Source organism: Cydia pomonella, chromosome 27, assembly GCF_033807575.1.
Source record: "Cydia pomonella isolate Wapato2018A chromosome 27, ilCydPomo1, whole genome shotgun sequence".
NCBI classification, from domain to species: Eukaryota; Metazoa; Arthropoda; class Insecta; order Lepidoptera; family Tortricidae; genus Cydia; species Cydia pomonella.
Genome location: NC_084729.1, coordinates 10059502 through 10070535, shown reverse-complemented (window position 1 = coordinate 10070535; position 11034 = coordinate 10059502). Strand labels below are relative to the sequence as shown.

At 38.1% G+C, this 11034-nt stretch overlaps 1 protein-coding gene across 1 annotated transcript; it reads right to left on the bottom strand.

Moving 5' to 3' along the window:
• Positions 1 to 1612: 1612 nt before the first annotated feature.
• Positions 1613 to 11007, bottom strand: LOC133532526 (zinc finger protein 883-like). Its single transcript, XM_061871244.1, has 4 exons — positions 10491 to 11007; positions 8749 to 8985; positions 6966 to 7085; positions 1613 to 4091 (listed from the first exon to the last, which is right to left on the bottom strand). The coding sequence occupies exons 2-4, from the start codon at positions 8981 to 8983 to the stop codon at positions 2860 to 2862; spliced, it is 1587 nt and encodes a 528-aa protein (XP_061727228.1). The 5' UTR covers positions 8984 to 8985; positions 10491 to 11007; the 3' UTR covers positions 1613 to 2859.
• Between the last annotated feature and the right edge of the window lie 27 nt (positions 11008 to 11034).

The window sequence follows — 11034 nt, the reverse complement described above, 5'->3', positions numbered from 1 at the left end:
TTCTTAGCTACTCTAGCGCTACTCTGGAGAGATTCAGAACTATTATTTATAGCTGACAGCTGGACACTTTTGCAACAATTCTGTCTAAGGAGTTTCTGTTCCTTGCCTTTACCTTCCATAGTCGAGAATTACGAATGTCAAAGGAACGTCATGCTCTAGCCAGCTGTCATGGTGACAGTTTGCTGTACGATATTTAACCTTAGGTGGGTTGGAAATTAAATTCCTTGGCTGTACAGTTAAAAGATTTAATTTGTTATTATTATTTAGTCAGTGGCGTAGCATAGGTCACTCGCACCCGGGGCGGATCCCAAATTTGCCGCCCTCTTATTTTTGTCATCCATTATAAAAAATTTGGGCATGGTGTAAAAAGAGTACTTTTATTAGTTTTATTGAATAATTTATTGAATTGAAAAGTGAAATTAACATTTTTTGACATAGAATAGAAGGTAGAATATCACTTAGAAACATTACAGAGAAAACTTAATAGAATAATCTGAATAATGGAGAAATCGCCTACTTCACGAACGCTATTTTACGCACGAGTATCATTCTAAGCTCAACTCCTCAACGACCTCAACTGAACTGAAAGATTAAAATTTAACTTTTCTAGTCTTCCTTTCAGCAAAGTTTTTGATCACACTTTCAATATCGATTGCATCAGTGAGGTCTTGTTCGATCGACAATATAGCTAGATTAGTTAATCTCAGCGTACTCATTGTAGATCGCAAGTAATTTTTGATCAATTTCAGTTTCGAAAAGCTCCTCTCACAACTAGCATTACTGAATCACTAATACGTTATGTTATTACATTGTCTTCTATTACTATGTAATAAGTGCAATAGGCTCGCCAGCTGCCGCCCACCAAAGGAGTAAAGGACTCGTTCCGGGTATCTAACTTTTTGAGCAGTATAGTTGACACGAAACACCGTTTAAATTTTTTTTTTTTAATCTTTTTACTCGCTAACTTTGTGAATATATCCAATGAAACAGTCATCGGTAATCGTTAAATCATTATTTTCTGTAAGCAAAAAATGCTGTCGATTGCCTCCAAGGTGTAATTCGTGTTGCAACAATGTACGCGTAACGCGTATCTTTGATGTTTTTCTACCAGTATCTTTTAGCTCAAAAGGCCGTTTACCAAAATATTATATTAGTATATACTGCCTAGTTTCATACGAGAAGCCGCGAAATCGAAAAATTGGGGCAGCTGCAGCAATTCGCTAATTCGCAAGCTTGTTTTTATATCTTGCTTTTTACTCAAAGTCATGTGAAACGACGGTCTGTCATTGCCGTATTACGGTGAAGTACAAAGAATGCGTAAGGAGACATTTATTTAAAATAACATTGAAACGAAATAAGTTTCCTAAATAATAGTTATTGAGAAACCTTGTGCTTGCATCACCCATGCATAGAACCTGCATAGGTACCCGGATTTGGTAACAAAAAAAATGACGAAAAAAACACTGGAAGAAATTAACTTTTTTTTTATATTAAAAAAAAAAAAAAATTAATTTTTTTTTTTTACTGACACCTCCGCAGCGCCGCCCCCGGCAAAGTGCCGCCCGGTGCGGACCGCACCCTCCGCCCCCCCCATGCTACGCCACTGTATTTAGTTTTAGACCGGCAGCTGATGCTGGTACGTCTAAATCAGAGTTCACTTAGCACGATTTCACTGCTTAGATAGTCTGTCAAGATTGTTTTTAAATTGATTCACACTACAAGAGTTCACAACTTCAGAGGACCCAGGGAGGAGGATTTGTGACCCATTTCGTACCTTGTCTCTGTGACAATAGTATGATGACGAGGTCTCTATAGTATTTCAATCAATTTTTCGTGTTATGGCTCCATCAAGGTGTTGATGATTCTGCCAATGTCGAGGTCGGATAAGACACGGCTAGTATATGAATCTTATTACGGTCATAGACAGTGGTCGGTGGAGTCATTCCTATTTGCGGTATTTGACACATTGTAACTGACGTTTATAGAGATGGAACTAACCCAAATCGATTGAAACAGTAAGCGATTACGATTGGATAGCACCTAGACTAAGGTATCGAATTGGGACTTTTAATGAATTTTATTTGAGATTTAAATAAAGCTACGATGAACTGCACCAATACAACATGTTATTTTCAAACGTCAACCGGATCGTTTAGAAATCGATACACTACGTATTCCTAAAATAAATATAACTAGTTTACGTTTTTTTCTAGACGTGTGTTAAAACAGTTTTTAGATACATTTTTTTGTAAGAAATAATGTTTAAGAAAATATAATAAATTGAATAATTCATCGTTGCGACCTAAAATGAAAAATTCATATCGATTTACTTAGACAACTACAAATTCATAACGGTGGTGTCCGGCCAACCCTAAAGTAAAAAAAAAGACGTAGTACGTAAACGTTCGCAGTGCAATTGTCTTCCTTTGTGATTTCGATGTAGAAGACATTTTACGTTATAGTGCTGTTGAGTGACATGTGTCAAATAATGCAAATAGGAATGCAAATACTATAGCGACTTTCGTGTTGTTTGTCACTGTAACAAGGTACGAATACGAAATTCGTCACAAATTAAATCTTTTGACTGTACCACTAACGAGTCTATTATACAAAGAAATCAAATAACCTTACAACTATATTTACAAAACTTAAATCTATCGCTATCATTTGTTTTTGTATTTACATCATTATTTAATTGTGGATTTTTTTATACTACGTCGGTGGCAAACAAGCATACGGCCCGCCTGATGGTAAGCAGTCTCCGTAGCCTATGTACGCCTGCAACTGCAGAGGACTTCATTGCTTCATTATCAAATGGCAATCATATCGAGCTACTGTAATACATTTACATTGTAAACCCTATTCGGTGTGTGTAAGCTCATGTTTCTTTAAACTCGCCAATTTCGCATATGTTTTTTCACACGTGCCACAGGGATAAGGTTTCTCACCGGTGTGTGTTCTTACGTGCTTGTTTAATAGAGACGGTATCTTGAACTCCTTTCCGCAAACATCGCAAGGAAATCGTCTGTCTTTCGAATGTACTTGTGCATGATTCTTCAAATCATCCAATTCTGTGAACACCCTAATGCACTTGTCGCAGCGATACGCTTGTCTAGTGTGAATTTGCTTATGTAGATTCAACGAACTCGTTTGTCTGAATCGCTTTTCACATACGTCACATGAAAAAGGCTTCTCGCCAGTATGAATCAGCTCGTGTTTCTGCAAATCGTACAATTCCGAAAAGCGCTTTTGACATGTTTTACAGGCATGAGGTTTTTCGCCTCTGTGACGACGTTCGTGAGCCTTCAAATGGCTCAATTGCGCAAATCGCTTATCGCATGTACCACAAGGGTAAGGCCTCTCGCCTGTGTGGGATCGTTTGTGTACTTTTAATTGATTCCACTGTTTGAAGCTCTTTTCACACGTTTCGCAGGAGTAAGGCCTTTCCCCGGTGTGGATACGTTCATGTGTTTTTAAATCCTGCAATTTCGCAAACTCTTTTTCACACGTGCCACATGGATAAGGCTTCTCACCTGTGTGTGTTCTTTTGTGATCATTCAATGCTGACGAATTCCTGAAAGCTTTCTCACATACATCGCAAGAAAATCGCTTTTCTTTTGTATGTATTCGTTCATGCTCTTTCAAAACATCTAAATCTGTGAAGTTCTTATAACATATTTCGCAGAAATACGGTTTGCTTGTATGATTTTGTTTGTGTAAATTCAATGAATGAAGTTGTCTAAATTGCTTTTTACATACGTCACAGGAGTAAGGCTTTTCGCCAGAATGAATTAACTCGTGTTTCTTCAAATCGTACGTTGTCGAGAAGCGCTTTTGGCATGTTTTACAGTCGTAAGGTTTCTCGCCTCTATGACGCCGTTCATGTGCTTGTAATATACTTAGCAGTCTGAACCGCATGTCACACGTTTTGCACTGGTATGTTTTTTCGGCGTGAATTCGTTTATGCTTAGTTAAGGCGCCTAATTGTGGAAATTCCTTTTTACATATATCGCACGAGTATGGGTTCTCTATTTTTTGTGGCTCTGCACTGCCCGGGGCTTGTGTCTCGCGTGCCGTCGCTAGTCCTTCATCTGAAACAAAAACGAATTATGTTTTATTTACAATTATGTAAAAGTTCCAGATAGAACAAATTCAAAAGTGGAACAATTACTGCCTTGGGTGACACTTGAACTTACAGCCTCTGGATCGATACTCCAGCGCTCTGCCAACTGAGCCACCAAGACCTCATCCACAGTCAGCCATAATGTGATTTCTAGTGTTTAGTTTTAAGATATATTGTTATAATATGTATGTTAGTTTTAAGGTATTTATTTATGGGTCACTAGTTGCCTGAAATTAAGATTTTCATGTATGTATAGTCAGCAAATTTTCAAATTTGGTTCCATTTTTTCAAAATCCAGTTCTGATGATGGGATCCATGAGGAATTGACGGAACTCTGCAATTGTTATAGAGCTATTTATTTTATCAACAAATCAAGCATTGGCATTGCATTAAAAAAAGTGCCATTTGATGAAGTGGAACTGTTGATGATGACCAGAACGGAATTCTTTAACGACGCGTTTTGCACAAACCTTGGGCCGGCAGTCCAAATTTTTAAATCTTTTTATTCTATTACTAGCTTATACCCGCGGCTTCGCTCACGTACTAAGCAATAAAAAGTACAGTTGAACGCATGTAGGTATGTATGTTTGTCCGCGATTATTAGATATAGAATTATGTTCTGAAAAATGCATGAAGTGTTCAACAACTTTATACTTGTTAAAGTACTTCCTTATGAACCAAACTTTGACAAATCCACTTCGTCAGTAAAAAAAAACGAGAAATTCTTATTTTTATGTGAAATCAAACCTTCACGTCTACATTTTTTCAATTTGCCGCCATTTTCTACTGACAAAGTCGAAGTTTAAAGTATTCTATGATTCAAATTTGAACTCATTAGCTAATGATTTAGTGGTTGCTATGTTTGTGATTTGCAATACTCATAAATAAATATATATAAATAAAAAGCCTCTTTATTTTCTTATCACCTACTAACGCACTTAGTATCATTTAGGTACATACTATTAATTAAACTTTTTTTCTTTCAAACTAAAAGTTGATAGGAACCCCACTTTATTGGGTAAAGGCCTCCTCCAATTTGTTCCATTCGTCTCTGTCCTTTGCCTTATTTAGCCATCTTTGACCGGCCGTGTCGTCGCTCCATCGCTTTCGTGGTCGTCCTGATTTTCTTTTTACGTCGGGGCCTTTCCATAGTCACATCTTATGTCCATCTTTTATCCGTGTATCTCGCTACGCTCGCAATACTCATACAAACCACAAATTTTTTAACTTTGGAAGTGTCTCTCGCGCAAACTATTCAGTTTAGAAAAAAATGATATTAGGAACCTAAATAACCACACGTATGGGTTTGATGAAAAAAATATATATATTTATGACGTATTAAAAAAACTACTTACTAGATCTCGGTCAAACCAATTTTCGGTGGAAGTTTGCATGGTAATGTATATCATATATATTTTTAGATTTTTCATTCTGTTATTTTAGAAGTTACAGGGGGGGGGGGACACATTTTTTCATAGAATACATCTACTTACCAAGTTTGAACAGTATAGCTCTTATAGTTTCAGAAAAAAGTGGCTGTGACATAATCGGACAGACAGACGGACATGACGAGTCTATAAGGGTTCCGTTTTTGCCGTTTGGCTCTCTAACAACCTTGTGGAAAAAGAATACCTTTTCATAACTTTATTTTTGCGCCACCCTAATGTGCAAGTTGAAATTTCAAGAAATTTTTACTGGAAACAAAACTATTTGGCATGGAAAATTTAAGTTGCAACACAAAAACATGAGATGTTTAAAATAGAACAAAGCAAACAATTAAAAACCCTCAGCTTTGAGGAGCGCGGTTTGCCTTCGCCTGGGTCTACGAATTTGCGAGCCGCATACTTGCAGCCGTTGTGTACAGCCAGTTGACACTCTGGGGCGGCATGGCCTGCACTGCAAACTGAGCGCTGGTCGGCTTTACAGGCATACTACCCTTAACGATTAGATCCGCCGCGCCCTCAGTACTGCCCTCCTTCCCGCGACGTTGGAGCCGTCAGGTCTCTGTGCAGCTGACGGCAAGAGACCTGATGGCTGCACTCTCGTGCCCTGGAGCTTAGGTCGCCCTTTGGCGTGGGACGCCACCTGCGTGGACCCGCTGGCTCCGTCTCACGTGGAAGGGTCGGCTCGGAAGCCCGGGACTGCTGCGGACCAGGCCCAGACCGTCAAGCGCCGCAAATACGCGTTCTTGACGAATGAGTATGAGTTGGCGGCGCTTGTAATGAAAACGTTAGGCCCGTGGTCGTCCGACACCAAAAATTTTGTCAGAGAAGTGTCAGTTCGGCTGATAGGCATCTCGGGCGATCATAGGGCTGGCGCTTTCTTTGCCCAGAGGCTAAGTCTGGAGGTGCAGAGGGGTAACTGTCAGCGTTCTTGCGACCATGCCGGAAGGAAGTGATTTGGGGGAGATCTTTTATATTTAGTTTAAAGTTGTTTTGTGTTAGCATAAGTTCAATTTACTTGCTTTTATTTCTTATTTGACTGTACATGATTAATTAATGCTAAATAAACTATTAAATAAAACTAAACATAAAATAAAAAAGAAAATTTAACAATTTACATGACAATGCAATATTAAATAAATGACTAAATGACAAATCGATATGATTAAATGATCGCTATCTTATTTATAGAGGTAAGGTAAGAGGTAATAATGACGAGAAAACTGAGACAACGAATCCGAGATACAGAGGTTTGTTTTGTCTCAGTAATAGAGGTAATTACGTCCTAAATAGGCGGGACCTGAGCATGAGTCCTAGTCTTCGCTATGGAGGTTTCTCACTTATCCACTTAACCAAGTTTTACCTTGGTAATATGTAGTTTGAGCTTAAATGAGCTTTACCTTGGTGTTGCTCCTTTTCTTCTGTCTCGTTTCCGCAAGCTGGTGCCGTCCCGCTCTCGCATGTCCCCTCGCCCTCCTCCCGCTTCTCCCCTACGAACTCCGCTTCGACCTTGATGCAAACTGCAAACAACAGTACAATTTAAACATACATATTTAAGCCCCGACGCAAATGTTATATGTTTGATTGCTTTGAGTGCCACGTGTGAGTGCATGCAGTCTTAGCGGTAATGCAGTAAAGAGGGAAGAATAGCTTTGCGATCCTCACGAAATAACGGTACAGTCAAGTGCAAAAATAAGTATAGAATAAATCGTCTCATAAATATGGTACTACGCCCTTATTTCACTGGAATAAGATGCTATGGGACATATTTTTGAGTAAGATGTGTACACCCATATTTTTACACTTGACTGTACTGTACTTATTCTATTTAATTCCATTTCGGGAGAAAACGGTTTTGATATCGATCGCTTCAGCATTATATATTCTAGGTTTATATATTTACTTTGTAGTAAATGTTAGTAAATAGTATAGCTTAGTATAATTATCAATAATCACGGAAGAGCAGTGCCTCCCAACACAGGCAAATATATTGCTTACCGGGAGACACCATCCCTTTAATTTAAATTATATGTTAAGTTTTTTATAACTTGCTATATGTTGCTATATGTTTATATTAACTCTTTTCCAGGCATAGTACGATTTATCGACCACATACGCGCCAATAGAATTTCCACCGTAGCCATCCGATTTAAGGTTCAAATTAGATTGCACTTTCGGAAAATGTGACTTGTCTTCAAATGAATCATCAAAGCTGGATTTATTGGAATATATGGAGGTCATCATTTAAAGCTGGAAAGGCATAGGGCTCACAGTAACCCATACAAACACTTTTTCAGCAATCGAGTGGTGAGGGCTTGGAACAGGCTCCCAGAAGATGTGGTTTCAGCACAAAATGTGAACCACTTTAAAAATAAATTAGACAAGCACATTATATCTACTACTCGTTCATGATAACTATCTTTATGAATATTGGATACAGGTCATATCAGTTGTCAAACTGCCTGCCTGCTTGTTAAATAATAATAAAAATAATATATTTGAATTTTTTGGGAAAACCTTGTAGATTGGTGCGGCCTGGAAAAGGGTTAACTAGGATTTATTCTTTATTTTATGACATCTATAACAGATTTATCCATCGTTTATTTTGTCAAGCCTTGGAAGATTTAACAACTGGAGACGTCTTGTCTGTAATGTTCTGCACAAAACAGTCTGCCGATTTTTGCGGGAGGGGCACGTCAAATGTATGGCTATTTAATAATAATAAACACGTTTATTCAAAAAGTTTAATTATAGGTACATAATAAAAGTGCACAATAATGCTTAAAAACTAATTGAAAGGGAAAGTGGCTCAGCTAATGTCTGCGCCAAAAGGCCTCGGGGCACAGCGGCCCTAAGGACTTCCAGCAACGGACATTGTTATTCTGCCTTTGTACATCTAGCTAAGGACAGCAGAAACATTAACAATATTACATTTAGGACAGGATAGCAAAACCGAAAAATACACAGTGGATAAAAAAAAAAACATAACATACAAATAGCCATGTCACATAAATGTCAGTCCATACAATACATATGACCAGTGGCGGAGCTTTTTGACAGAGGGGTAAGCTCTTAAGGCGTCTCCAGTTGTTAAATCCTCCAAGTGTCAAGCACTTGTTTTTGCCACCAAATAAGGAAAATGATGCTGCCGCAGTGACTATACAGCTTTTTCCAGGTACTCACTATGTTCCATAAACACCAGATCACATGGTAGCACTCCATTCCCTGCCTCTGCTTCCTCCAGGGACTCCTGTTTTAGGCCTGCAGCATCCATGTCCGTAGGCTCCTGTTTTAGGCCCGCAGCATCCATGTCTGGGGGCTCCTGTCTAAGGCCCACAGCCTCTATGTCCGGGGGCTCCTGTTTTAGGTCCGCAACCTCCATGTCCACGGACTCCTCCTTTACGCGCACTTCCTCCATCACTATTCGAAATTCAGATATTTATTCTATGTAGGCCTCTAGGGATCTTTCACTTGGATACTCGACCCATTGATGAGTTGAATGGTAACATAAATTTATTAAATATTGAGGAAAAAAATGCTGGAAGGAGTTTATATGTGTCCAAATTAATTTAATGTATTATGACCCCATTAAGGTGTTGATGATTCTGCCATGGGCGTAGGTAGGCACGGGCAGGGGGGGGGGGGACCTGCCTCTACCTGCTGTAAAATACAATGTATGTCCCCCTAGGCCTCAGTGATAATAACTTGCAACCCCCCCAGTTCACTGGCTGGCCACGCCCTTGGCTTCATCTATGAATCAGTGCTAGTGTGCAGTATTAACTACCACAGGCTACATAAAACTAATGACAACTTTGAACCCTAAGTGCAGCTAACACAGTCTATAGTTTAGTATTAAACCTAGGAACTTTTTGTATATCTTTTTGTATTTTGTGTTTTTATATTGTTTGACGACGGGTTTGGCCTAGTGGGTAGTGACCCTGCCTACGAAGCTGATGGTCCCGGGTTCAAATCCTGGTAAGGGCATTTATTCGTGTGATGAGCATGGATATTTGTTCCTGAGTCATGGGTGTTTTCTATGTATTTAAGTATTTATAAATATTTATATATTATATATATTGTTGTCTAAGTACCCTCAACACAAGCCTTATTGAGTTTACTGTGGGACTTAGTCAATTTGTGTAATAATGACGTATAATATTTATTTATATATTTATTTATTTATATTTATATAGATACTGAAATATATATATATATATTATGTTATAACTAAGCACCACACACAACAAAGATACCAAAATGTATATTTTTAGCAGAGCAGAGAATATAATAAGATTGTTTCTAGCCAAGAATTTATTCAAAATACCACAGAGTGAAAACTAAAGTTTGTAAAAAGTTAATATTTACTGGATGGCTTATCTCATGGGGAAGAAATTCATATATAATAAGAGACCCTTGACATCGTCAGTATACTTTTGTGGCGCATCGGAGTCGTTATAACCAGGTGCTATATGAAGTTTGCGTGGAATCTGATAGACTTGATAGAGAATTATTTTTTTAAGATTGCATCAATAATTTGTCGTTATTTTTTCTTATAAGATTATGGTGAATGTACAGTCAGCATCAATAGTAGCGGATGAAACAACGCGCCAAAAGTATCTGATATTCCGGATAACTGTTCCAAATATAGATAAATCTCTAAAATTTACATTCAAAAGTATATCTTTTACCGTCTTACATGTTCTACATATAGAACCACCTCATTTTGTTAAGCTGTTACAGAATGGTAGATACTTTTGAAACCTTGTTTGATCCGCTACTTTTGATGCTGACTGTACACTTCCATCCCGAATGAGGGAAATCCATCCAATTTTTAAATCGGTTATTGTTTTGACAAGATGGAGTCTGCGTCCCCGCATCAGGGGATCCTTACCTCTCATATTTAGTATTTACAGCTAATTACCAACCTGTATCCCGCAAACTGAAAGGCGATAGTAACTACCACACTGTACAACAATAAAGTGATACACGGAATCGTTTACCAACGCCGCGAAGAGCTAAATTGTGTTAGTAGTTAATGGTCGTGTCGTGTCATTGTCAGATCATATGTCATTCGCAAACGTCAAGACTAATAACAGACGTTCGGACTTGGCAAACGCTACAGTTTTGTTTCAGATCTAGAGTGGTGCTTAGTTTTTTTAAATGTTTTTTAAAGAATTAAGTTCGTTTTTAATTTATTTTATATTCGTTTCATATCTTACAATAGTTTGGTAAACAACTTCTCAACAGTAAGAACCAGGAAATTATACTTATCTCTTTCTTTTGGGTGCTAGTACTAGCGTAAGACAAAAACAGTATGAACCTCTCACTCTATGTTTAAAATGAGACCGTCCTACATAGAATATATAAATCATTTATTTTCCCAATGATACTCATCTATAATGCGTATTTCCGTTTTTTCTTATTAGAATCTCCGAACGTTTGGACATTGACATAAAGTTTATCTTGTCT

Coding starts and splice junctions, on each gene's coding strand:
- LOC133532526 (XM_061871244.1), bottom strand. CDS start 8,983: ATGGAGGAAGTGCGCGTAAAGGAGGAGTCCGTGGACATGGAGGTTGCG. Junction 7,086..8,748: donor TCTGGTGTTTATGGAACATA/GTGAGTACCTGG, acceptor TGTTGTTTGCAG/TTTGCATCAAGGTCGAAGCG. Junction 4,092..6,965: donor AGAAAAGGAGCAACACCAAG/GTAAAGCTCATT, acceptor TTTTTGTTTCAG/ATGAAGGACTAGCGACGGCA.